Genomic DNA, 26,698 nt, shown 5'->3' with positions numbered 1-26,698 from the left:
AGCCAACCTCCGGGTGTGGCTGTGCTGTAGAATAGGCACGCCATTCGGACTCCAAAGCAGTATCGCCGCCCCCCGGGGGTCCTGATCCAGCGTCGGTGACATGAGGTGAGACGTTGCGAGTTTGACAAAAACCAAATTGCTGCAGCGGCAACCTACGGCTGCCTCTCCCTCTCTGTTTCTCCGTCACTCTCTTGCTACCTGCTATCTGTCTCTCCAACTCACACTGCTACCTACGTTCACATTCATTCTTTGTCGATCAACCGCTGCCACGTCACCTGTCGCCCGCCGACAACCTTGCAAGCATCACCAGCCGAGTCGCCCTCGAATCACCGGGACAGCGCCTGCGCTGCATAGTATCACCACCCCTAGCTCGCCAGAAAACCAAGCGTCTTTGTACAAAACCAACGGACAGTCGCGCCGCCCATTCAGCCATTCTAGCCTACCGATTGACCTGGCACACTAAAACGCCGGCCCGGGAGCTAGTGCTTCGCCACATATCCAAGACACCCATCACCTGCGACCATTCCGCGTCGCCCGCGCATCCGAGCCCTTGGGCCAACACCTCGCTCTCCCTTTCAACCACCAACACATCGTCTCTTCTTCCTGCCAAGACGTCGTGAAAAGCCGCTCGTCGTTCGCGCTTGCTTTCTCTATCAAAACTTGCCTCCAGAATCCACATCTCGAAGCATATCAGCCTCCCACAACCGCCCAGCATGTCAGGCAAGCCAACCGACGCCCCACCAGCCTACTACGCAGGCCAGGGCCCCGAGGCCCCAAAGCCCACCTACGACGCCCAGCAGCAGCAGCAGCAGCAGCAGTACCCACAGCAGGGCTACTACCCGCCACCGCAGGACGGCGGATACTACCAGCAGCAAGGAATGGGCTACGGCCCGCCGCCGGGACAGTACGGCCAACAACCCTACGGGCAGCAGCAGCAGCCGTACGGCCAGTACCCCCCGCAGCAGGGCGGCTACTACCAGCAACCACCCTACGGCCAGTACCAGGACAACCGCGGCAACAGGGGGCCGGGCATGCTCGAGGGCATCATGGCGGCGCTGTGCTGCTGCTGCTGCCTGGACATCCTCATCTAAGGCCGACGGCGGATTCCGGGGGCACGACGCGATGCGGTATGGTGTTGCCGGTGGCAATCAGACGGGTTAGATGGCGATGGGTTAGACGCCTCGGCGTGTGACAGGCACGGGAGCGGGGCACGGGAGGGGCCACGCTGGGACATACGAGGACGAACAATCGCCCGTGGGGTGACACATTGTCAGCTGACGACGCGCACCACGATGACGAGGGATGCGGCTCGGCCGAAAGCGTATCCCCTGGTGACCAGAAGGGTAGTGGGGAGGGGCAGTCTTTACATTGTGGGTCGCATCTTTGCGATAGTCAGCGCTTCTGGTCGGCCGAGGGTTCTCAAAAGCCTGTTCCAGCCGGAAATACGACAGATGCTTGGGACACAAAGAGTACGGGTGGATAGGTGGACGGACTGGGAGGTTCGGGGGGCGTTTGCATTCTCGCACGGCGTTCAAGGCATTTGGTATTCATCTCGGGGCCTCGGAGGAGGCGAGGAAAGGAAAGGAAGGGGAAGGGAAGACAAGGGGCGATATACTTGGGGTGGACACTATCTTCTCTCTAATACCACCTGAACTCGTCCGGCACGCCCTATGGTTTTACTTTACTTTTGAGCTCTTCGAGCAGATAGAGGAATGGAGCAATACGAAGTTGTACATGTCAGCAAACAGTGTTTCAATGCGCTGTGAGAACGCTCGTGACTGCGCGGGGTGCAATGAGCGAGCTGAGCCACCTCTGCGGAATGTCGCAGGATAGCCAGCCACGTACTTGCATACGCGGAGCTATTCGGTCAGTACGGCGACAGGACAAGAGCGGTGCATCAATGAGGATGCATACAGGGTCACTGCACCCATAAACACAGACGACGGGACAAAGAGTTCATAGGAAAAAGATGCATTGGGGATCTATGCCCTCTGTCTTGTAATCGTTTCTAATGCCGATGAAGAATGCCGTCTGAGTAACGCTATATATGCAATGCAAGATGCCCTGTCCGTTCACCCGATGCTGTTGTTCTCCTGATAGTACACTCCGATAATACACCATCTTTTAAACCAAAACCAAAACCACTTTGTACAGCCCTTCAATACGTCATTGAAGGGAAGGGGATATAGTTATATAATGCATGAAAACGCCTGTTGCCTGATGCAAATAAAGCAGAAATGCACAAGAGAGCCGGTGGGCCAACCTTGTTGTCGGACGAAGAAAATCACAGCTGGATGAGGTCGAGCTCGGAGAAGTCGGGCGGGGCGCGGCCGTAAACGGCGCGGCATTTTGAGTCGAGAGCCGTGCCCTCGTTGCTGATCCAGATGTGCTCGCTGTAGTCGTTGGTGCGGCGCACCTCGTCGTCCGACACACCGAGGTCGTCACGCGGGATCCAGACCACGGGCCTCCGCGCGCGCACAGCCGAGTGCGTGAAGGCCTTCTGTACGAGCTGGTTGCGCTCCTCAGGCGTGAGGTCCTCGATTTCGTCTGCGAAACCTCCGTACAGCGCCTCACCAATCGCGCGCTGCGCCTCGAGCTCCTTTCCCCGCCGCTGCCGCCTATACTCGGCCGCCGTCTTGAGGTTCTCTTCGGCTCGGCCCAGAGTAGCGTTCTTCATGGTGTTCCCACTCTGCACCGCCCAGGTCCCGGCGTGCTTCAGTGTTGAGACAGGGTTAATCAGCTTCGAGCGGAGACTGCCTCCTCCAGAGGAAAGATTCTTGCGGTGAGTCTTCGGTGATGCGTCATGCTCATTCTGGGAGTGAGGGGCCCTGCCACCGTTGCCATCCAGGTCCTGCATCTCGATGTCCTTATCGTCGTAGCTCTTGATGCTGCGGAGAGTCGTTGCCTCGTCATCGTCGGTAATGATCCCTAAGCGTCGGTCTTGTGCTTTCTGGAAGGCCTGGTCTCTCAAAACCGCCTCGTCTTCAAAGGTGATGGGAAGGTGCCGCGTGAGAGGACCAAACTCGCGATTCAAAAATACTTGGTAGAGCGCCGTTAATGCCACGGCGATGACCATGATTATAGCCTGCGGGTAGCAAGTCGATGATTGAATCAAGAAAAGGCCAAGTAGACATATCTCCATGACATAAAGTCCTGTAAACGTCTGATTGAGCGCCCTTGGGTACAACACTCCACCTGTGTCTGTTCTGAAGCGGGTCACATAAAGCATGTTGTAACGATGAGCACACCAGAGCATACTGAAGTTGATAATGGCAAATACCGTCATGAGCGGCGCGATGACGGAGAAAATGATGGCGATGCAGGCGAAATTGGTGTACACAGGGAAGAATGAACCCCAGCTAACCTGCGGCAGCGAAATCTGGCGCTTGAATTTGGCTCGAACAGTGTTGTCGAAGAGTCTCGAGAGAATATACCACATGGCCTTCAATCTGATTAGTTTTCACGCTGCCTTGACGTATGATGCTCGCAGGAGAGGGAAAGCCGACTTACCAAGCCCGCTACTTGTAGGAGGGTTCCAGAGCTCACAGAGGCACCCTGCAATACAAGATACGAGAAGAAGTAATTGGCCGAGTCTGGTAGATTCTGGGCGAGGATGGTCGGCAGCTCTTCAACGTGTTGTGCAACGGCGAGCAGCGTGTTTATGGCTGACGTCGAAACACTGACGACTAGGAAGACTTGCACAAAGAGGACTGCGATTGTTAGCAAGAAGCAATCTCGTTACCATGCTCTGGGGGGACTTACAAAAGAAGTAATAGGTCTGCACCCATTCCGACTTTGACGACCCTGTCTTGACGCCCTGAAACTCTGCGACGAAGCCCAGGATAAGAGGCACAAGCGCCAGGAGGACAGCCAGGAGGACGGGCGGCAAGACACCTGCGGCCAACTTCACGAAGTCGTGTACCTTTTCGTTAACCTTGAGGAAACTCAGCCACTCGTACTTAGAGATGAGATCATCAATGGAAGCGAGACCAGCGGAAAACGCAACGGGGAAAGTCCACAGAATGATCATTCCGAACACAAAGCCACAGGCGAGAAGGACTCGTGTCCACTGCATCCACCAGCTCATCGCCATGTTGTCCCATATGACATCATCTGGTGAAATTTCAACGACCCTCGGAGCCATCGTCTTGGGTATATGGTGGATCGCACTCTGGCAGGCCATGTGGGCTGCGACCTGGTTGTTGAACTGGATGAAGGCGGATGTCATGATAGGGAAACGCTCCGAATTTTTCTGGTCCTCCTCGATCTCCACGTTCCAGCGAGCAAGCTCCTTCCGGCACCAGTAGATAGTGTCGACCTTCTTGTTCAGCAAGGGCAGCCCTGGAAGCCAACCGGGCGTCCATTCAAATATAGCAAGTCGATGGTGCGGGCGGTCCTTGGGCTTGATCCATTTCTCCCACTCAGCGCCGGCTCTCTCCTGGTAATCCTCCTCCTGTCCGGGGTTTACAAATGGAGGATATTCGAGTTTTTCCTCTTCCTCGCCCATAAAAGGGATATGCTGCTTGATCTTGGCCCACAGCGATCTCTGGTCGGTGAATGGGTACTCGTTGTTCTCGGCACCCTGCGGGACGGGTGAGGCGTATCCCCCCGATGGCGGCTTCCAAAACTGCCACCATCGTGTCTCTTCCTTCACATACAAGTCTTCAACGTTTTCTAATTTGCGAACCGTGTTTCCATAGTGCGTGGGGTGAAGCTCTTGTTGCATGGATTCCTTCCCATAAGGCTCGGATGGGGTCTGGCTGCGTTCCGTTGCAAACGATTGCTTTGGCTTGTCAACCAGTATCTGCACACGCTTGTCTGTCGGTCCGTTGGGGCGATCGTCGGCTCGGTTTTCTGGAATCGCTGAGGGTCCGGCTCCTGGCTTAACAAACTCGAAACCACCGCTTCTTTCCAGCTCGTTGTCGACACCATGGCCAAGAGCCGATATGCCACCCACTAAGCCAGCACCCAAGCCAGCACCAGCTTTACCAAGCTTGTTCGCACCACCCTTGAGCCCCTGGCCGACCTTCAAAATGCCACCATCCAGAACAGTTGCGAAAGGATTCAGCGTCGGTCCGTTCCGGTGAGGCTCGATCTCGTTAGTCTCGGTGCCTTCCGCAGCAACCTGCTCCGCATTATGAGGGGTTTCCTCGTGGTCTCCATAGCTGATGCCTTGTTCCGTCTCGGCCCTACGCCTGGCCGCCTCGTCTTCGTCCTTTTGCCTCTGTAATTTCTCAGCCTTGGTAGGCTTATTCGTTCTGAGTTCCTTCCGCCTCCGCTTCTCTTCTTGGTCGCGCTTTTTCAGCTGGTTTTTCTTGCACTTGCGAATCAGATCACTTTCTGCGCTTTCAAGCTGCAGATGGATCTCTTCTCTCTTTTTAATCTTCTCAAGGAGTGGGGAAAAGTCGCGTGTCTACGTGTGTGTCAGCTAGAAGAGAGCAGATGGAGGAAATGGTTCTTACCAGCCAGATATTCCTAATTCCGCCTGGGAACACGTCGAAGAGCCCCCTCAACGCCTCTTCAGATAACCACTTCTCCGGGATGGACGAGACGAGCACAGTATTGGCAGAGGCCCTCAGCCGATGTTCAGCGCTGGTCAGCCAGTCCTGTCGCACCTTGATATACACCCTCATCTCGGAGAAGATGACGAAGCAGACCCAGACAATGACCACAAGTGCCAGCATGAGATGTGCCCAGCGGCGGTCGGCATTCTCTAGCCTGACGTTGGACCATGACAGAGTGCTGAGTCCCACGACAGTGGTGTTGCTCGAGGGATCGGAGTCGGCATCGGTGGAATTCGTCCACAAATTCCTGCCGTAGCCGCCAATGAAGTTGACAGGTAAGAGGATGGGCAGAATTATGCAGGCCAGAGGGACGAATATGACCAAGAGGGTCTTGAGGTACCGCATGAAGAAGTAGGCGTCCAAACCACACTTTTTGATGATCTCCCTGTCACTGAAGTTCATAATGGTCCTGATGAGCGCCCAGGGACTCGCCGGCGGGGGTTCGCTGCGGGGCGAAGGGTTAATATTTGAATACGCATTATTACTTTGTTGGCTAGCAGTCTACTTACGTCCGCTCTCTCTCGGGTACCAAGAAGGACTTGGGTTTGTAAATTCTTGCTAGCTTGTTCCTGAGGAGCAGGAATAGAGAGACCTGAGCAAAGGCCACAGCGACGGAGACTCCCACGGATGCGAGGAAGGTCTCGAGGCCCTGACCGGAAACCGCCTTGGCGGTGCCGGCGCTGGGGTCGGTGATATTGCTCAAATCCGACATTCTGAGGGACGGGGTACAAAGTGTACCCAGAAGTCTGTGAGAACACTGGATTATCTGACGGGGTTTGAATATCGTGTAGGTTGAAGTGTGAGGTCGGGGTGAAGAGTCGTGGAGGTGTTATGGTCGTGCGAGCAGCAACATTATCGAAAAGCGTGTCGGTCGAGCTGGTAGTGGTGGTGGTGGTGGTGGGGCCTTGACGAGTATTCAGTCGGCAGTCACTGGATGTCCTCGAGACACAATGTGGAAACACCCAGGAGCACAAAGGGCCGTTGAGCTGTCTGTCGAGTCGTACCGTGTCCTGCCTTGACTGCAAAGAGCGGGACACGCGTGTGAGGGTGAGTGAGCGTACAAGAATAGACCGAGAACAATGGGCGTCGCGTGGGAGAAGGTGTGTAGGTGTGTGCTCCTAGTGCCAACTATAGTAGTGGAGCTATAGACGGGAAGGAGGCAGGGAAGGGATGGTTTCCAGAAGGGAGAGTAGACAGGCAAATCTAGTCATAGAGATGGGGTGAAGACGAGTTGATAGCGATTGTCAAGGGAGGTGAAACAAAACTGGATATTTGACGACTATCTTGGGGCCTAGCCAGAGGCTCAGGGAGGCCGCGATTGGTGAATTGAGGCCTGCTTGGGCTGCTGGCAAGGGACAGGCCTGGACCTGTGTGACATCAGTGGCTGCAGGTCCCCTTGCCCCCTTTGAGACGGGCAGGACGGTCGAATGCTGCCGCGCAGTCGATCCAGGCCTCCCAAATTTGTACGGCACGCTGTGATTGGAGGATGTGCCCAAACGTTAATGATGGGGGGCCCACCGCAATCGACCCGCCAGCACTGCCAGAGCCCGTCCCGTCCAACCGTTAGCTGGCCAGCTGCTCTTGTCTGCTCTTTCTGTGACACGGCGACACTTGGCCCTAGTCAGGACCAGTCGAGGCCAGCCAAACGTCCGTGGCTCATAATCACGACCACTTGCTTGCGTCTGAAGGCCGCACCACGTGTGGGCACGAGCAGTGCTCAAGCACATACATCTCATACATTTCTCACATTTCTGCATCTCAGCATCTGAGGCAGAGAGCGAGGGGGGAGATAAGGTTCTGAGATGAGATGGATCCTATATGAGGATGAATAAGCTCCGTCACCACGCCCGCTCCGAGCGAAAGGGGGGATACAGATTTGCAGGTTTGCATTGGCATTGATAATGGGCAGCGCGCCGTGCCGCCCACCTGCGTTTCCTTGCGCAGGCTTCCCTGTCTGTTTCTTCTCGAGTGCGTATCGCACATTGAATTATGCGTATTCACGCTCGTGCTCGCAACACTGCATACACGCGCGCTTGGGCTTGGGCCTAGGACGATGGTCTGGTGGATCTAGACGCACGGTCGCATCCATCACCTATCTCAGATGAGAGTATTGGCGCTTGTTAACTCAACCTCGGTTGGAATCATCCTTTTGCTACATGAGATTATACCATTGGAAAACAACATGCAGAAGATGATCGAGAGGCGCCGGTTCTTGAAAACGACGATCCGCCAAGGCATGATGATCCTCGTAAGAGGCGGTCACGCGAAGCGATTGATTCAAAGTGGTCGAATGAATCCTCTTGGCAGCTGGCGTGGCGCCTTTTCCCAGTCCTCACGGCAGTAACGGCATGTTGACCGCGTCAGGCCCAAGTAGAGGTGGAGATGATTGCCCCGTTGATGTGCTATGCAGTAGCACCTAAATTGTGGCACAGCAGAAAAGTAGCAGCCAGTCCACACAAGATATCTCATACACAGCGGGGCGTTGCCGATTGAAAACTCCAGTGGAGCAATCTCACATTTACATAGCAGGCACAATGCACAAATTCCATCAATCAAGACGGGTTGGTCGTAAGTAGGTGATGTTTGCTCATGTTCCGGGTCGTCTACGACGCGCATGTGCAGCTGCAGCATCAAGAGATGAGATGGCATCTGACCAGTCGCAACAGTACACAGGAGACTACCGTACCACTCAGCCGGGAAAGCGACCCGGAGAATGCATAGCCAGATCGGAGGCCGGCGAGGCCGACCATGCGGATCCCATTTATACTCGGCCACTGCGGCCCTGCTGCCCTGTTGCCGTGTTGCCGGAATGTCTAGCCTCCCAGACTGTCGGGCACTTTGCTGGTATGGCTGTATGGATGGTACTATTGCATGGGAGGGCGATTCAGCCGTGGGACGGTCAGGACGCATGACATGCAGGCGATAAGGTAGCCAGATAAGCATCATTGAGTGCTGTGCCATCTGTGCAATCTGTGCAATCTGTAGATAGTACTTAGAGTAGGCATGGATGGCCTGACCGTGAGACTGTGGCCTGGCTGGCACATGACAGCGACACGATGCTTGACCAGCTAAGTTGTCCGCCTCCGTCCGTGAAAGGCCACCAGAAGTGTGGCCTTTTGGTGTTTCTGTTCAGCTGCAAAGAAGCAAAGAAGCGCCGAGGGCGGTACCACTGTTTTCCCAGCCCCCAGCAGCCCCCAGCATCGGTCAATGACTGCCTCAATCTGGCCTACATTAATGATGAGTACACAGATATGGCCTACCCATCGGACGGTGAACCGTGGGGCCAGTCACTTAGTATCAACTCTGTCGGCTCTTCTTTTGCTGTCCCCCGCAAGCCCCCCGAGCCGATGCTGGCTTGTTGTCAAGGGCCAGCGGGCGTGTGTTTGTGCCAAACATGCCGCGGCTGCGCAAGCCTGAGGTTCCACATAGTCTACACAGGTCTCAGCCCGCCTACGCCTGTCCACCAAGGGACCCCCCCAAGGGCACCAAGGGCACCAAGGGCACCACTCCCCGCATCGTTCCAGCGGTCGGCGCCGAGATGTAGCTGCCGAAATATTACGCAACGCTCTGCCAGCGCGCTGGGCATGACGTTCGTTTCCACTTGTGCTCGCTTTTCCGACTGCTTTCCGACTGTTCTACCCACTATTCCCGGCGTGCGCAGTCGAGTCAATCGGAACATGGGAGGAACAAGGTGCAAGGTGCAAGGTGCAAGCATCAAGGAGCCAGGAGCCCAGCCCGCTGCCAGTGCAGCAGATGCAGATGCAATCCCGAACACCCCCAGATCTGGGGAATGGAAATTCGGCAACAGGTGGTCTGGTCTGGTCTGGTCTGCTGCTGGTCTGCTGCTGCTGCTGTTGTTCATTAGGCCCGGCAGTCCACGTCCTCTTTGGGATCATGTCCGTCCCAGGTATTGCTGATTTATCCGCTGCCCCATCCTGAGAGGCTGCACTCTATTCTCCCTGCCTCTCCTGTGACCAGGCAGATGGGCCATATGTGCATTATATCTACTCGTGCTGTACCTACTTATTACCTCCCCACAGCCCATCTCTCTGGAGAATATACCCCCTTCCCGCTTTACGCCACATAAGATCTTGATCTTCCAGATCGCCCAGCCCTCCCACCTTCCTTCCGCCTATCGAGTAGCTTATCTCCTCCTGGGCGGCTGCTTTACTTTTCCTTGTCCTTTCCCGTCTTCTTTCCTCTTCTTCTTCACCCCGGACACCAGCAGGATGGGTTCGTATAGTATGGGGGACAGACTCGACCTCAAAATAGCCGTCTTCGGCGCTGGTAAATTTTCCCACCTCTCTCCAGGTTTGATTCATCTTAAAACTGGAAAATGTATACTGACGGTGATGCCGTCTCAAAGGTATGGGCGGCCTGGGATGCGCTCTGGCCCTCGCCAAGAAAGGCTTCCAAGACATCACCGTCTATGAGAATGCTTCAAATCTGGGTTTTGTGGGCGCTGGAATCCAGCTGGCCCCAAATATGAACCGCATCCTCGACCGGCTAGGGTGCTGGCAGGAGATATACGCAGAAGCCACCAATGTCAAGGAGACAAGTATAAGGCGTGAGTGCACAGCATGGGCATGGCGAGCATGTCCCTCCTGGAGACGGCGGGGTGCCTGCTGACGAGAGTTATGATCCCGCAGAGGGCAGCACAGATCAGGAACTAGCCCACGTCGAGATGCCCGATGTCGAGGACAAGTACGGGTACCCACACTGCACGGGACATAGGTCGTCCCTTGCCGGTGGCATGTACAACGGCTGCAAGAAGGAGCCCGCCATCCGCTTCAGCTTCTCGTCACAGATCGCCAGCATCGACTCGTTCGGGCCACGGCCCACGTTCACGGTCCAGCCGCGCGATGGGGAGGCCTACCAGGTCGAGGCAGATATCATCCTAGCCGCCGACGGCATCAAGTCCACGACGCGGCGCGCCATCCTGTCGCACCTGGGTGAGGAGTTTGGCGAGGCAGACACGGGCCAGGCCGCGTACCGGATTATGCTGAAGCGCGAGGACATGCAGCACGACCCGGAGATGATGGCCTTACTGGATAGCGACTGCGTGGTGCGGTGGATCGGCGAGAAGCGCCACATTATCGCCTACCCCGTCGCCAACAAGACCATCTACAACCTATCCAGCGCTCAGCCCGACGACAACTTCGCAAAGGGCATCTCGGCCACCTACACCACCAAGGGCTCCAAGCCCCAGATGGTCAAAGTCTTCGAGGACTTCTGCCCCCTGGTGCACCGCATGCTAGACCTGGTGCCTGACGGCGAGGTGTGCGAGTGGAAGCTGCGGCAGCACCGGCCGCTGTCGACGTGGAGCCTGGGGTCAGTGGCGCTGCTGGGCGACGCGTGCCACCCGACGCTGCCGCACCTGTCGCAGGGCGCAGCCATGGCCATCGAGGACGGCGCCGTGCTCGCCGAGGTACTGAGCCGCGTGCCGGACACGCGGCCACGCACAATCAGCCGCGCCCTCAAGGCCTACGAGGTCCTGCGCAAGGACCGCTGCACCACCCTCGTCGACATGGCCGCCTACTCGGGCCGCCAGCTGCACCTGGGCGAGGGCGCCGCCCGCGAGGAGCGCGACCGCCAGTTCCGCGAACACCGCGACAAGAAGGGCGCCGTCCCGGACAAGTGGGCCAGCCCGGACGTGCAGGCGATGATCTACGGCCACGACTGCGTCCGGGACGCGGCCGAGAAGTTTGATGGGATTTTTACAGGTTTTGATACCAACGGGGTCAACGGCGTCAATGGAGTGAATGGCACAAATAGCGCCCTCTGATGGGCGATGTGGATTTTTCATGATGCTCTGTTTTTATTCTACCTATTCTGTATCTGTGTATGTAGACTACTTAGGTGGTGTTTCCAGCGATGCCAAGGCCAGGGATGAATGATGATTTTCAAACCGTCTATAGAGGCTGACAACACGAGCCACTTCAATTCCATCCAATACAGGATATTCAATCGTCCACCCTGGTCGGGATGATCATCATGTTCACAGCTTCTTGCTCCAACACCACTGCTAAGGCGTCCATTTCAGCCCTGACATGTGCAACAAGATTGGGCGCGTGGCATCACTACCGACCACCCGACCTTCCCGCAGGCGCCTGTCCGAGTTACCGAGTCAAAGATAGGTCGATACTTTGGACACCCGTCACGCCAACGAAATAAGCAAAGCTTGACGGGTCCAATTTCTGCCTCCCGAGGCTTCGGTGAGTGTACAAGTCATAGGGGCAGGGTTGGTGCACCCCGGCTGTAGCTTCTATTTTCAGTCCTTGGTAGTTGAGGAGACATGTGGTCTAAGTACCTGATATGTTGGAGGCAGACCGGGGGCAAGGAGCTAGGAGGTCGGATCGATACCACCTTGTTACGACGAGCTGAATATTGGAGGACGATGTAGAGGGGTGACGGTCTGTTTCACCGGGCTATGATTTCAGCACGGGCTGGGACCTGTCGACAACCAACTGTCCCCACAGACAAACAGGGCTGTTTGCGTTCCTGGCTCAGCTGGCAGCTTACCAAAGTGCCGGTGAACAGGGCTGGCCGCGAACCGGGCTGCCAGCGCGCGGCTTCCAGTAGATCGGACGACCACCGTGCGCGCGGCCGCAAGTCCCGGGCATTTGGGCCCAGCCAAGGGGGGGCTTTGGCTGGCAATTGTTGCGCGGCAGTTGCGACTTCATGGTCGAGCACACTCACATGTAAATCATGGGCACGCATGGTCGCATGGTCAATGTGACGATGGTCTAATGTGGCCGGAAAGCCATCTCGCAATCTATTATATGCAAATGTGCAACAATGACAAAACAGGGTATTTGAGAGAAGAAATCACCACCCGTGCACATGGTCTAGTCACGTATCTCCACCAGGAAAACCAGAGCACATCTCGCCACTTTTCATCTAGACGCTTTCCTCGGGGGTCCGCGCATCCCTGTCCTTCTCCAGGACGCCCTCCCCGGACCCAGCGTTCGAGGACAGGCCGCGGGTGGCGTAGTCATCCTCCTCGGCGAGCTCCTCAAGGGTCTTCCTCTTGGTCTCCTTGATCATCAGCGTCGAGAAGACACCGCAGAGCATGAAGAGCGCAAAGATCTCGAGCACATGGTTGAGCCAAGGGCTGGCGTTGTCCTTGGTGGCGCCGCGGGTGCGCAGGGGAGCGATGGCACCCTGGCCGATGATAGAGCCGATCTTGCCCGAGGCCGCGGAGATACCGTGGGACGTAGATCGGTACCGAGTCGGGAAGCACTCGCCGGGCACGATGAAGGTCGTCGAGTTGGGGCCGAAGTTGAAGAAGAACTGGGCCAGGACGTAAACTGCGAGCAGGCCGTTCTGGCCGAGTTTGTCGTAGGCAAATCCCATGATGATGAAGAGAATCGTGAGGATGATGAACCCGCCCAGCTGGATCGGCTTGCGGCCAATTGTGTCGACGGTTGCGACCGTGACCCAGTATCCTGGGACAGCACCAGCCAGGACGATGATCAAGTTGCCGATAGCGGTATTGTACATGATCTCGCTAATGATTGTTAGTAGAGCGATCCAGTGGAATAACGTGCTTGAAAGTATCTCGAAATCGGACTCGGGAACCAGAGCCTTTGAGTCTCGATGAGAGACCGAAGGAAGGTGAGACTTACTAAGTGTTCTTGGCGTGTGAAGTCGAGTAGCCGATGGCGTTCAGAATCGTAGCGTTGTTCAAGGAAAGACCGTAATAGGCAACGTCGAGGAAGAACCAGGAGAGAGCACAGCTATAGCCAATTAGTTGAGATATTGTGTATTGTGGATGAGGTGCTGGTTTTCTGTGGGGGGGGTTTGGGGGGGGGGGGGGGGATAGCTTACCCAGCCAAGAGCATTCCATTCTTCGGAATGGCGTAGTGACGCATGAAGTCCTTGAAACTAGCCTTCTCAACCTTCATGTTCTCGTTGGCATTCTTCTGAGCAGCCAACCGGGCGATCTCGTCGACAGATGCCTCGCCCCTCTTGCCGCTGACATACAGCTTGGTGTCCTCGTCTGCCTTCTCCACGTCCATTTTGACATCGAAAGTGTATCGAGGAGTCCTGTATACCGTCTCAGTTATTGATTATACACCAGAATATATAAACGTAAGAAGAATTGAACTTACTCGGGGATAGTCAAACGGAAGTAAAGGGCGATACATCCGGGGACAGCGCCAACTCCAATAAGAGTCCTCCACATCTTGTCTACAGCAATGGCGCAGTCTCCAGTGCAGTTTGCCAGCTTGGTTGAAGTCTCTAGGGAATCTTTAAAGCCAAGGGTGACGAAAAGCATCACAAAGGCGGCAGCCAGCTGGCCGAGTCCTTGCATGGCGAAAACGGCCCCCATCATAGCTCCGCGCCATTTGGTCGTAGCGAACTCCGAGGTCTGCACTGAAGGTTAGCTATTGAAGTAAAGACATACAGATCTTAGAGGGGAACAAGGTAGAGCAGGACAGCATGTGCCCAGAGCCTGTCTCAAAATTCGCAGTTTGGCGAGAAGCTTCGAGCAAGCAATGAGACAGGTCACGGATGGCAGATGTCCCTTTCTGAAGAGGAAACTTATATCCAGAAGCTTCTTACTATAATGGATGACAGGGGGTAATCACCACCGATGCCGATTCCCATTAGCACTCTCCAGAAGATGATGAGTCCAATCCTGTCCCAGAGACATGTTAGTGAAAGGTAAGAAAGACAGGAGCGCATATCGACGTACACATTCATCGAGACAGAGCCACTGGTAAGGGCCTGAGCAACCGTCGCAAAGATGATGATGATAAGCTCCAGACCATACATTTTCTTGCGGCCGACCTAGAAAGTAACGGTCAGAATGACCCACGTCAGGCGACAACGACAGGATGTGTTGTACGTACGATGTCAGCGAGGGTGCCGAAGCCGAATTGCCCGATGACAGTTCCAGCACTCGTAGCCAGCTTGATCGCGGTGTCGGAGCTGGTAGGCATCTTTCCCACACCAGGGTAGTAGACAACTCCCAGCATGAGGGTCAGGAGGGAAGCGGCGAAAATGTCGTACCTAGCAAAAGGTTGTTAGCTTTTTCATTGATTATCACGTATTAGGAGAATGGCAATATCGTACGAATCCGTGAAGAAGCCCACGCCGGCGACGAGGATAGCCCGCACATGGTACCAGCCGAAAGGAGCCTTGTCGATCTCGGCGAGGGCGAGACGACGACGCTCGTTAGGGTCCTGTACATGGATGAAGTCGTTATGGAAATTGTGGTATGCTACATTCCCGCCTGCCGTCTTGGCAACGGGAGCTTGGGACTGTACGGATGCGGCCATGGTGAGTGAAGGCTCGTGTTTAAGTCGACTTGTCCGTGTGAATGAGAAGCACCGGTGGGTGGTGGCACAACTCGAGAGCCGAATTGAGATGCAGATGTGATGGCTAAATCTGCACGATGCTCTCAGGGTAAAGAAATGGGACAGCCTTAGGATGTTGATAGAAAGAGAGAGCACCCACGACGTGCTGACTGCAGCTGAGGTGGACAAGGTTCGCAATTTAATATTCCAGATGCGCAGGTCCCTGGGGAAATGGTACGTATCTGCACGCAAGAGAAAGCTGATCCATTCCATCCCTTGTCGGGTACGTACCCTACTCCGTGTTCCCGGTAGCCTAGTCTACTAGGTGTGCTCGTGAAGGAGGGTATCCATCCACACAACCCTGTCGTGATGACAGGAACGGATATAAGAGGATGAATTTGTGTCTTTAGAAGAGCCCGCTGACACGCCAGCCGAATCAGAAGCAAGTGATTGATCCGGCATAGTTTACACTGTCGTTCACTAGACGTCAGATGGCGTTCAGCTGGCGATGAAGTCTGTCCGCCCGACTCACCGTCCGCGACTGAAAAGCCTAATCTGAGGCACATGTAGCTTTGGCGGAATCCCTGGTCTGGAAAAAGGCTGATACAGGTCCATGCTCTGCAGTTCGGCCCAGCCTCGGTCTGAAGTGAAGGGATGCCTGTTAAGAATGGCGCGGTTGGTCAAGCTCTAGAAGCTTTCGGTCGGTGGTCGCAATGGGGAAGGACAGGAAGGCCAGTCCTCACTGGTGCCCTGGATCGGCTGCCCGAAATTGATACGCTTTCCTCTCGGTGTCTCTGACCGGCCATGGTACCGTTCTTATGCAGTGATTGGTGGGTACTAGACACTGCGCAATCGTCCGACCTGTTCCAGCCCGATCCTTCCACTGATATCTGAACGTCCATGTCACGTTGGGTGGGATTCTGTTACGTTCTGGCTGGATATGCATGCACAAGATATTACACAACGAGCCACTGAGACGGCGAAGGAGCTATTTTGCTGTGTTACTGGATCAATTGAGGCAGTGACCATCACCTACACCTTCATAATCGGTCACAATGGCCCGTCGAGGCTGACAGAAACGCCCTTCGTCAACATCTGCTTTGGCCATCGGGAGGCGAGCGTACGGGAGAGTGGGCGGGGGCGCGACAACGCCGTGCTTGTGTCGCTTCCAATCATTCATGACATGTGTCTCTCGCGGGTCAGGCCCACCACGCAGCCATCGGTATCGTAGCCGGGTCACTAGATGCTAGGCCGCGGTGACAGGGTTGATCACCAAATGAGTGAGAGTCTGCCCCGTGCTAATCAGGTTCTGGACGCCAGCCCGAGGGCAAGGGAAATCGCCAAGAAGCCCAAGATGCGCCAAGGACGGCGCCATCGGTGGGCTCTCTGTCGATTTGGCCCAAGAGCGCTGTCAAGATTCGAGGGAACCGGGCACGCGAGGCTCAAAGAAGGATTGGGACCGTTGCGCGGACGGGCCGGGGTTGAGCTTGGGGGCCGTCCTCCCCACGAATTGGCGTGTGTTAGTGGCCCACGTTGGGCAATCCAAGGCTGCTATTGGTCAATGCAGAGAGCTCTTACAGCTCGCTGATAGGCCGACGTAAGATCCCCACTGTTTGTCCAACGACATGTCTCTCAGCTCAGCCAGCAGCGATTTGAGATTCTTGTAGTCTCGAGTCGTCCGGCTCGAAATTGGGAGGGTGAAGCGTGGTCAGGATGGGTTCCTCTTCCGCCAAGAGCCAACTGCCAAGATGCATATGGAGCGCATCATGTCCCTTCCGCACTAGTCGCCCACAACCAGCAGGAAGCTGCCGGCTTGGTGATCGAAACAAGCATCGACAAGCATCGACAAGACACTTTTCCAAGACTCCAAGACATTGGCAGCAGATCCGAAATGGAACACCAAGAGCACTAGAACCAGGTGTTCGCAGAGCCGCATGTTCATATGCACGAGCATGATGGACACGGAGCAGAGGCCACGAGGCTGCTGCAGGACTCGAATCTTAAAAAAGTCCCCGTTTTCCCCACAATGATGGTCGTAACTGCGGTGGGATGGATTATCGAGACCTGGATCAGTTATAGCATGGATCAGCGCAAAGTCTGCTCGGCCAACCGCAGCAGCGGAAAGCGTCACGTTTCCCCTGTGGTTCCAAGCTGCCGGATCGAGCCAGTTTTTCAAGGGTACCCTCTCTCGTGCGCCGCTCCACCCACTAGTTCATGCTTTGGCGATCACAAATCCCACTTCTCTTGTACTTTGTGGCTTCATTGCATCTATAGCGTGGTATCTCGGTCTCTCTAGTCACCTGTCACGATCTGCCAGTGCGACCCAGATGTATCATGACAATCTGGAGACCGCAAGCGGCCAGCTTCCAACCCGTCATACCATCACACGACGGGTGAAGCGATAGTTGCAAATCCGCAACGAGCCTCGAATTGCCGCCAATGAAGAGTCGGACCGCACTCCTGACGCTGTCGGTCCGGTTCACAGCCGGTAGCAAACCGCCGTGCAGATCAGCCAGGGTTGAAGCCGACGCTGAGTGGCGGTCGACATATCCGCGGCAATGGCGTTCATGCATTGCGTTATATTCATGGACACGTCTCCCACTGTGCTGTTCGTGATTGCCAGTCGATGTGGGCAAGGGATCCGAAGAGACTTGGGGTCTTCGAAGCTTCTGGGAGCCGTCGGGACTTAGTTTGTGGGTTATACCTCAACCACCTTTCCGTCGTCGTCGTCGTCGTCGTCGTCTAACTCCACGACACGTGCGCCATTCTCTTCGACCTCGTCATCGAGCATTAGGACCTGTACTAATCGCTCGCAGGCGAGCTTTACGCTCTCTTCCTTGACGCGCAAATGTGTCTCTCGGATGATGGGATAGACTTTAATCTCTCTCATCCGATCCCGCCCTTGCCGAGTCGTCGTGAAGAGCATCAAGGTCTCCACGTGTGTCTGAATGATGCTGGTATCGTGGTCACGCTCCTTATCTGGTGGAAGTAATGACAGCTCGGGCAGCATCGCCATCATGTCATCTTCATCGTATTCTTCGCTGCCCATGATTGGCAGCAAGATGTACGGAAAGATATGGATCTCATCCTCAGAAAAGAACAGAGGGTGTGACGGCACATCAAAAGCAACATTCTTGATGGTGCTCGCCACTCCCTTGCGTCTGATGTCAGACTTGTGCTCGGTGAAGACCTTTAGTTTAGTCAATGGGATCACAGCATCGTACTCTTGCCGCTTGACGAAGTACTGCCTGACTTCTTGATGCTTGGCTAGGTCAGCAAACAAGTATGCAAGGTAGTCGTAGTTGGCATCTTTGTTGTAAGAGCCGTCGGCGCCCTTGACGAAAAGATCGACCAGCTGGTTGAGAACAAGATCGTCTGATGGCAAACCTTCAGGCGCCTTCTGCTTTCGATTCACAATATTCTTCAGTCCGTCCCACTTGGCCAAATTTGCGAGCAGCATTGCCAAAAGATTCGCACCAGGCTCTGAAGGGTTCTAGACAACGTCTTGCATTAGTACGTGGCGACCATCGCTTCATTCAGCCGCCGCATCCTCAGCTTTGAGCCTGTGAGGCTTGGAGCGGACTAAGAAAGTAGCGTACCGTTATCCGAGAGAAAATGACATCTAAAAAATTTTCATCCGTAGCCAAGAAGCTGAGGATCTCGGCATCTGCGGCGATATTTACTAATATCGTCAGGGCATGTTGGGCGATTTGCTGGCCGGTGTTCAGTACACTGGGTTCTCTCAATGTGCACAATGGGCATGACATACTGGGCGGTCCTGGACTAGAACTTTGAGGTTCTTTACCGGCACCAATTGGTTGATTTTGAAGATTGAGGGCTGCGCTGTTGAGTAACCCACAAGGTTCTCAACGGCGACTGCCCTGATCTGTGGGTTCGGGCTGGCAATGAAGCCGACAAGCTGCAAAATATTAGCTCGGTTCTGCACTTGAACGCTCCTATGATGTCACACACCTCTTCAAGCTCTGTGGGCATGATCAAACAATGTCAAACGTCGAGGTCTCTGCTTCGTATACTTGGAAAAGCTTTGAAATTGAGCTCACTCACTTATAAGTTATCAAGGGATACATGTGATGGCGGGGCAGACAGGAAAAGGCCAAGCTCTAAGGCTCTAATGTGGACTTGGTGGGGGATGCTGATAGTCTTATCGATAGCGCTGATAATGGCAGAACTAGGTCAGAAAAGGAAGTCGGTCAAGTTTTTTCCTCTCTCAAACCAATTCTTCACAAGATTGCCAACATCAAGAAGGACTGCCTCACGCCACGAGCATCTCACGAAATCACACAACGATCCATTCGAGATGCCTAAAGCCACTACACCTGTGGCAGAACGCCAAGGGCGTCGCCACAACCCTCTCGAGGCCGACATCCTCGGAGGAAGCGGCATTCTGAGGTCGGGAAAGACGGCGAAGAAGACAAAAGAAGAGAAGGACCAGGACCATTTTGTCAACTCGAAGCAATCAGCGAGAATTCTTCAACTAGGCCGAGAGCTTGCGGACGAGGACGATGACCAGAGCAAGCCTGCCGGGCAATCGAGGAAGAGCGCCTTCGACGTTGACTCGCGATTCGCGTCCGAGGACGACAGGAACGAAAACACATTTGAAGATGACGAAGCATGGGGAGAGGAAGAGGAGATCGAGCTTGAAGGAGCCGAGGTTTCTCCCGAGGATCTGGCCATGTTCAACAAGTTCCTCACCGCTGACGAAGACCCGCTGTTGAAGCACGGCTGGGATCGAAAACCTGCCGATGGCGAGGAACAACAAGGAGGGACGAATCTGGCCGACTTGATCTTGGAGAAAATCCAAGCGTTCGAAGCCGGTGAGGGAAATCAGCAGGATATGGGTGGCATGGAAGACTTTCCCGAGGAGGATCTGCACCCAAAGGTGATCGAGGTCTATGCGAAGTGCGCCATCTGCCCCTTTTTACAGAATGACACGACTTGAGGCCCTCATACTGACGATCTCACAGGTGCGGCATGATTCTGAGCAGGTGGAAGAGCGGGCCTCTCCCTAAGCCTATGAAAATTCTACCGACTGTGCCCGACTGGGAGAGAATTATTGAGGTCGCACAACCTGAGAACTGGACTCCGAACGCGATTTATGGGTTGACTCGAATCTTCGCCTCCGCAAAACCAGCGGTCGTCCAGCGATGGCTCGAAATAGTGGTTCTACCCCGAGTACGAGATGAGATATACGAAACAAGGAAGCTGTAAGTGCATATTGGACGCGCTGCTTGCTCCATCCTCTCGAGTTGTGCCTGCTGCCTATTCCTGCAGTCACTGACGTTCGATGTCGCAGTAATGTCCATCTCTACAATTCCCTCAAAAAGAGTTTATATAAGCCTTCAGCCTTCTTCAAGGGCTTTTTGTTCCCTCTTGTCAGCTCCGGAACCTGCACGTTGCGCGAGGCTCATATTGTCTCCTCCGTCATGGCTCGCGTTTCCATTCCGATCCTACACTCTGCAGCTGGACTAAAGGGTCTTTGCGATTTGGCAGCTCAGCAAGCTTCCAATGGCGAGTCTGCTGCCAGTACAAATGTATTCATCAAGATACTGCTCGACAAGGGACTGGCCTTGCCGTACCAGGTCATTGACGCGCTGGTGTTTTTCTTCCTGCGCTTTAGGTCAATCGATCCCGCGGCTGTGAAGGAGGCCGAGGCCATGGAGAGGCCATCAGAGAACAAAATTGGGCGACAGCTGCCGGTTTTGTGGCACCAATGTCTTCTGAGCTTTGCTCAGAGGTACCGAAATGATATCAACGAGGACCAGCGAGAGGTACGTACAGCCTTTGGAAAATTCATTTCGATAGGCATCGCATTTTCCCTTAGAGAAGCGGCCATGCTGGTCCAGCGCGGGCACATGTCTTGAGCTTTCCACTGCTTACTAACCTGTCACTGCAGGCTCTGTTAGATCTGCTCCTCACCCACGGTCATTCTGCGATTGGGCCCGAGATCAGAAGGGAACTGGTTGCAGGTCGTGGCAGGGGCGTCCCAGTCGCACCACAGGGACAGGCTTTTGATGGAGACGATACGATGCAGGTTGATTAATAGTATTGAAAGAGGAGGCGTCCGGATTTTTGAGCTGAGTGAATACCCACATAGTACGCCAGACGTCAAAGCACAAAAAGCAAGTGGTTGGAAAATGGCGTAGCGGAGTTTCGGCGGGCGATGCATTCACTGCGGCCATTCTGTTTTCCTCACAGCCTAGTATCAGTACTAGACGAGGCATACCGATCTTTTGAGATTTAGTATATGTCCTCTTTCTCGGTGAACTTTCGTGACTACTAAGCTTTGACCATGAGTCTTCAACGTCCACAAGTTCTGGATTAAATTTACGAGGGATTCAATCGCTGTTATCAGGCACCAGGCGAAAGCGCCCTTAACAGCCATGAGGCTGCCCTTTGCGTGACGTTGTGATGTGGCTTGGGTTTTAATCCTCCCTCTCCGAATCATCTCTTATTCTCTGTTGATATCTGTGAATGATAATATTTTCTTTGCAGCAATGAGATGAGGTCTATCTGGTTTGTCTCTCACTTACACGGGATGGTTAGTTCAGGGGTAACTGCGCCACATAGCGTCACCGTGGCTGAAAATCAATTCAGACCCTGTCGGGTCGCGTCTTTTCGGTCGCGTCACAGCGGCAACTTGACGCGCGAGAGAAGGGCCGTCTTACAACCAACTTGCAGCCAAAGTCAGGCAGCAAAATGAATATCGCATAGCCAAGGCAGTGGCATATCTCAATCGCTGCCGTCTTCTTTGGGCCAAAAATAATCGCACCCGCGAACTGCAATTACCCTCAACCATCTAGCCTCTCTCTGCATTCGACACCCCGACCGATTTTCTTCTCCCCATGAGAAGCCCGAAGTCTCCAGCCCAGGCTGCTAGGCCCACCACGTCATACGTGGCTTTACCTTTTGTCTACGTGAGATAACACAGGTCCGCACTCAGCAATGGCACCAAAAACGATGCCCAGCAGAAAGCGCGGCCGCCCGAGAAAAGACGACCCCGATACCTCGTCCAAGAAGCCCCGGCTCGATGGCAGGCATGCTACCGACCGATCGCGAGATACACCGAATCCGGACGAGAATCGACAGGATGTCAGGGAAAAGAACGATGTGTACGACTTTCATGACCCAGATGAAGCCCTAGCCGCGCGGACTCCATCGAAGGCCCAGCCCAAACTCAAGGGCATCCTCACTCCCAGCAGGAGGCACAGCGAGCGGGCCCCTAAGAGTGTTGCCTTTGATAAACTCAAACGTGGGGACGTTTTGTTCGAAGACATAGCCGCGAAGCCAGTCAAATCAGTCCGCAAGGCCGTCAGAAAGCGCCGGGAGGAGCCTGAGGAGGAGCCTGAAGAGGAGCCAAATGACGCAGAAGATGACCAACCGGGCGAGGCAGATGAGACAGATGACGATGAAGTGTGCGCCCTCTGCAGCAAGCCGGATTCGAAAACGGGGAATCAGATTCTCTTTTGCGACGGCTGTGATCTGGCCGTACACCAAAAGTGCTATGGTGTGTCCAGGATCCCCCGAGGGGATTGGCTGTGCAAAGATTGCTCTCAATCCACATCCGCTACGTCAGAGAATGACTTGAAGGGCAAGGACCAGAGGATCTCGGAGACAGTTATTGAAGCTGCGCCTGAGATTCCGAACTTTGAACAGCACTTGAAGTCTCTGAAACGCGTTCTCTTGGATCGCTGCACCGGGAGGCGTCGAATGAGGCTGCGGGACCAAGACGAGGCATACGAGAAGACATTCCAGCTCGTTCAGCAGACTGTTCTGGCTGGTGAGGGCAATTCGATGCTTGTCATCGGTGCCAGAGGGTGCGGGAAAACCACGATGGTCGAATCAGTCCTTTACGATCTTGGAATGGAGCACCGTGATCAGTTCCATGTCGTCCGGCTCAATGGGTTCATCCACACGGACGACAAGCTGGCGTTGAAAGACATATGGCGGCAGCTAGGAAAGGAGATGGAAGTTGAGGACGACCTGATCGGCAAAACAAGCAACTATGCCGATACGTTAGCATCTTTGCTTGCGCTTCTGTCTCATCCATCAGAGATCGCGGAATCCCAAGAAGGGGTCACCTCGAAGTCCGTGGTCTTCATCATCGACGAATTCGACCTCTTCGCTACCCACGCCCGACAGACACTACTTTACAATCTTTTTGACATTGCCCAAGCTAGGAAGGCACCCATCGCTGTACTGGGCCTTACCAACAGAATTGATGTGGTGGAAAGCCTCGAGAAACGTGTGAAGAGTCGATTTAGCCACCGCTACGTTTATTTGTCACTTTCGAAGACTCTACCTGCATATTGGGCGGTCTGCAAACAGGGCCTCACGGTCGAGGATGAGGATGCTAAGGCAGAAGGACTGCCGGTCACTCTGCAGGGCTTCGCCAAATTTCAGGAGTACTGGACGAAGAAGATCGAGGCACTCTACAAGGACCAGATGCTCAAGGATCACGTCGAGTACCACTACTATAGCACTAAGTCTGTGCCGGCCTTCCTTAATAGCTGTGTGCTCCCTTTGGCAGCACTCACGCTGTCAAACCTCTCACTGCGATTCACGTCTGGGTCAGGGACGTCCGTTGACCCCCCTGACTCCAAGCTTCATCTACTGGAGTCTCTCTCTGACCTTGACCTTTCCCTCCTCATATCCGCGGCTCGTCTCGATATCGTCGCGCATATGGACACGGTAAACTTTGCAATGGCCTACGATGAATACACGACCTTGATAGGAAGGCAACGGGTGCAGAGCGCCACCTCGGGGATGATGGCCCTCGGAGGAGGAGTACGAGTCTGGGGGCGAGGCGTCGCCGAGATATGCTGGGAACGACTTGTGTCACTGGGACTACTCCTTCCGACCGGTATGGGGGGCCGGATGTGCAAGGTCGATGTGACGCTGGAGGAGATTCCCACGGCTGTCAAGCTGAATGCTATACTTGCTAGGTGGTGCAAGGAATTGTGACATCAGTCAGCCACTTTTACTGCCATCCACTTCTAGATTTACCTGTCCCTGACTGGCTCTGATCTGATATTGCCCTTTGTGGCTTGATCACACCCAAGCCACCCTTCTTGGTCACTGCCCCCTGAGAACGTTGACCTGACATCTCCAAGGACCATGACAACCTGTGGATACCTTCAAATATAAACCATTCCAACCATTTTGGGATCAAGACTCCCGGCAGATGACCCGATCTTTGCCTGATACATCCCATGGTCCTACGTCATTGCAATGAAGAATACCAATTGACTATCAGGAGGAAGCGCCCTGAACCGACATCTTGACCCATCTCCCGCGACCCAGCCCATAACCCCCACACCGCCGAACACCGTGCCAGCTCAGCAAGCTCTGGGCAAGGGGAGCTCAGCCTGGTCACTGCTGAGCATCTGTAAAGAATTGGGGGAGGAAGGGAGGGGGGTGGTAGTCTTGCGCCCTCACGACACCGCCGCTATGACGGCGTGAATCACTTCCTTGCGCGCATCAGTGGCCATCGTCATTTCAATTATGGTCCCCCTCCCCACAGCCTATCTTCACACCCCCCTCCCCCTCCATGGGCCGTCTGAGGCGAGTCACGAGCCTTTAGAGTGTGCTCCCTGTTCAGGCAGCGAGATTGGGCAGAGGGCCGGCGATTTCCGTGTCATTTGGGGGCGGCCAGAGCCAGACCCGCCCAGCACCTGAGTCGGCGACACTCCCGGCCAAGCTGTCATGCCCACCGTCCGAAGCGGGTACGGTGCGTGGGAGCCCGCGCTTGTAACCTTCGCGTGTCTTACCGGAATTTTGTGGGGAGAGCGTGCGGCGTCGATATCTGGGATTAGAGTTTTGTGGTGATGCTGATCATCCGCCAGGTGTGCAATTATGTACCCGTCTATGAGGTGCGATGAGGCTATGTGACGTGACGGGAAGACCCGGTGAGGACAATGACACCACATTACTGTCGTGTCTCTAGGCGATATGGGAAAGGAGGACGCGCTCTTGATCCAAGCGCGAACAACGGTGTTCAAGGCACATACGGATATAGGACCCGTGACATTCTCAAGGTTCAACTCTATCTCTAGCTTCGGTACCAATGACGAGACTTGTACAGTAGTGCTCGTAGTATGCATCGCAGAAGCATTAGTTCGCAGACAACTGCTGGAAATAGGAGGCAATCGGAAATATCGGAAACGGTATCCCATCATATCTAGCGGGATGACGTTGTCACGATCTTTCCCGGTGGCCTTCTCCGTGTGTGCAAGGCGTGGCCCTCCGGTATCATCCACTCCTCATCCGCCAACACTCCCTTGTATTTTTCCACATGGCTCACGACGTGGCCCCCTTTTTTTACCTCGCGGGCCATCCACCTGAATCAGACCCTGTCTCTCGCTGGAGATTCGCATCCGTAAAGCTCGTACTTCCGAAACCCGTTGCTACCCACCGATAACAGTATACAGGGGTGTTCGGGATACTTCCAGCCGCAGCCGCAATGCCGGCTAAACGGCGTGGCATTTGGCGATCGCCTCATAGCTAGGGCCTCTATGGGACGACATGTCAGAGCCTCCACTCGCATGTTGTTGCGCGTGAAGGTGAGGCAGTTGACGAGACCACGGCAGGCGGGAAGCCTACCCAACCCCTACGCTCCACAGGCCAACGGTGCCCAGTGTCCACTGCCCTCACTGACGGACTTGGGACGGGACTTTGTCTTCCCTATCTCATCTGGACTGACCACACAGGGGGGTCATCGGGGCGTCTTATCTGTCCACCGGACCTCTGAATGTGCTCAGTCGTTGTCCACCTCGCCGCAGCATATGATCAGCGACACGGCCAGCGCGGCGGCAGCCATGAAGAAGCCCTTGTCCGCGTCGCTGCTCCGCTGGCCCTGCCGCGCGCCGCCGACGCCGCCCGCGTGGCTGCGGCTGCGGTGCGACAGGGGCTTGGGCCGGTGGTCGTAGACCTCCTCCTCGTCCGACACCTCGGCGAGGTGCGCGCGCGGCACCGTCTGCACCTGATACTCCTCGCGGACCGCCAGCGCCATGCTGTCGCGTGGCTTCTCGCCGTCCTCGGCCGGGCCCAGCAGCTTCTGGCGGTGGCGGTGGCGGTGGCTGTGCCGGCGGGATCGCTGGTGGTGGTGGTGGGAGTGGCTGCGGTGCGATGAGCGGGACTGGTCGCGGTGGTGTTGGTGGTGGTGATGGGACCGCGAGCTGGAGCGCCTCCGCGACGAGGTTGTGCTGGCTGGGACGTAGCTCCCGCCGCTGTCGCTGTCGCCGTCCTTCTCGGAGTACATTGCTGACTGGCCATCGTCCGAGCTGGACTCATATCGAGACGTCTTCCTCGGGTTTCGCCGGGAGCTGCTCGGACCATAACGGTCGCTCATATTGTATGTGTAAATACCCAGCTACCTGCCGGTGTAGTGTTGAAGGATTGACTGGATTATGGGATCACGTTCGCCGTGGCTTGATATCGGGTGTTCTAGACCGGTAACTTCTACTCGATGTCCCGATAAGGCTGCCAGAGCCTTGCGTGAGGCGGAGGGGATGGCGTACGCATAGCCTTGAGTGACGTTGGAAAGCGGAGATCCTGGTCGGCGGTGGCATAACTTGTTTCGTGTTCATCAAGCTCGCCCCCCAAATGTACATACAATGCTGTAGCAAACCCTGCTTGATGCTCCTCTTGCTTCACACCGAATTGCTGATCAGGCCGCCTTGCAGCTCGAATTAGCAAGGTACGTCAGAATCCCGGTAAGCCGTACTATGTGATTTCCCATGACGCGGGCCCAGTCCTGGTCACGAGGCCCTGCAATCGAGCGAAGCCTTGCAAAGAAAGGCTGGAAGTGGG

The 26,698-nt window shown here is 55.1% G+C and overlaps 8 protein-coding genes across 8 annotated transcripts; 4 read left to right on the top strand and 4 right to left on the bottom strand.

Annotated features, from left to right (window-relative positions):
• Positions 1 to 713: 713 nt before the first annotated feature.
• On the top strand, positions 714 to 1,091 carry J7T55_014547 (uncharacterized protein; the record flags this gene model as incomplete). Its single annotated transcript, XM_053142554.1, has 1 exon — positions 714 to 1,091. The coding sequence occupies one exon, from the start codon at positions 714 to 716 to the stop codon at positions 1,089 to 1,091; it is 378 nt and encodes a 125-aa protein (XP_052994734.1).
• A 1,193-nt stretch (positions 1,092 to 2,284) lies between these two features.
• J7T55_014546 (DUF221 domain-containing protein) lies at positions 2,285 to 6,276 on the bottom strand (the record flags this gene model as incomplete). The annotated part of the gene is made up of 5 exons (XM_053142553.1): positions 2,285 to 3,442; positions 3,511 to 3,710; positions 3,763 to 5,413; positions 5,463 to 6,009; positions 6,074 to 6,276. 5 exons carry the CDS (start codon positions 6,274 to 6,276, stop codon positions 2,285 to 2,287), a joined length of 3,759 nt encoding a protein of 1,252 aa, XP_052994733.1.
• A 3,517-nt stretch (positions 6,277 to 9,793) lies between these two features.
• Positions 9,794 to 11,349, top strand: J7T55_014545 (fad nadbinding domain-containing protein; the record flags this gene model as incomplete). The annotated part of the gene is made up of 3 exons (XM_053142552.1): positions 9,794 to 9,797; positions 9,931 to 10,131; positions 10,214 to 11,349. 3 exons carry the CDS (start codon positions 9,794 to 9,796, stop codon positions 11,347 to 11,349), a joined length of 1,341 nt encoding a protein of 446 aa, XP_052994732.1.
• Positions 11,350 to 12,464: 1,115 nt separating this feature from the next.
• J7T55_014544 (inorganic phosphate transporter pho84) lies at positions 12,465 to 14,851 on the bottom strand (the record flags this gene model as incomplete). The annotated part of the gene is made up of 8 exons (XM_053142551.1): positions 12,465 to 13,074; positions 13,193 to 13,303; positions 13,395 to 13,613; positions 13,679 to 13,938; positions 14,133 to 14,208; positions 14,266 to 14,360; positions 14,423 to 14,582; positions 14,646 to 14,851. 8 exons carry the CDS (start codon positions 14,849 to 14,851, stop codon positions 12,465 to 12,467), a joined length of 1,737 nt encoding a protein of 578 aa, XP_052994731.1.
• Positions 14,852 to 17,567: 2,716 nt separating this feature from the next.
• Positions 17,568 to 18,862, bottom strand: J7T55_014543 (hgh1 protein; the record flags this gene model as incomplete). Its single annotated transcript, XM_053142550.1, has 4 exons — positions 17,568 to 18,362; positions 18,469 to 18,582; positions 18,639 to 18,788; positions 18,842 to 18,862. The coding sequence occupies 4 exons, from the start codon at positions 18,860 to 18,862 to the stop codon at positions 17,568 to 17,570; spliced, it is 1,080 nt and encodes a 359-aa protein (XP_052994730.1).
• Positions 18,863 to 19,187: 325 nt separating this feature from the next.
• Positions 19,188 to 20,930, top strand: J7T55_014542 (rrna processing protein; the record flags this gene model as incomplete). Its single annotated transcript, XM_053142549.1, has 4 exons — positions 19,188 to 19,789; positions 19,855 to 20,094; positions 20,268 to 20,658; positions 20,784 to 20,930. The coding sequence occupies 4 exons, from the start codon at positions 19,188 to 19,190 to the stop codon at positions 20,928 to 20,930; spliced, it is 1,380 nt and encodes a 459-aa protein (XP_052994729.1).
• Positions 20,931 to 21,832: 902 nt separating this feature from the next.
• J7T55_014541 (origin recognition complex subunit 4) lies at positions 21,833 to 23,851 on the top strand (the record flags this gene model as incomplete). The annotated part of the gene is made up of 1 exon (XM_053142547.1): positions 21,833 to 23,851. The coding sequence occupies one exon, from the start codon at positions 21,833 to 21,835 to the stop codon at positions 23,849 to 23,851; it is 2,019 nt and encodes a 672-aa protein (XP_052994728.1).
• Positions 23,852 to 25,643: 1,792 nt separating this feature from the next.
• J7T55_014540 (uncharacterized protein) lies at positions 25,644 to 26,237 on the bottom strand (the record flags this gene model as incomplete). The annotated part of the gene is made up of 1 exon (XM_053142546.1): positions 25,644 to 26,237. The coding sequence occupies one exon, from the start codon at positions 26,235 to 26,237 to the stop codon at positions 25,644 to 25,646; it is 594 nt and encodes a 197-aa protein (XP_052994727.1).
• Positions 26,238 to 26,698: the final 461 nt, after the last annotated feature.

This window comes from Diaporthe amygdali (assembly GCF_026229845.1).
Source record: "Diaporthe amygdali strain CAA958 chromosome Unknown NODE_11_length_1138210_cov_64_948100, whole genome shotgun sequence".
Taxonomy (NCBI): Eukaryota; Fungi; Ascomycota; class Sordariomycetes; order Diaporthales; family Diaporthaceae; genus Diaporthe; species Diaporthe amygdali.
The sequence above is the reverse complement of the archived record's forward strand: the minus strand, read 5'-3'. Positions and strand labels throughout refer to the sequence as shown.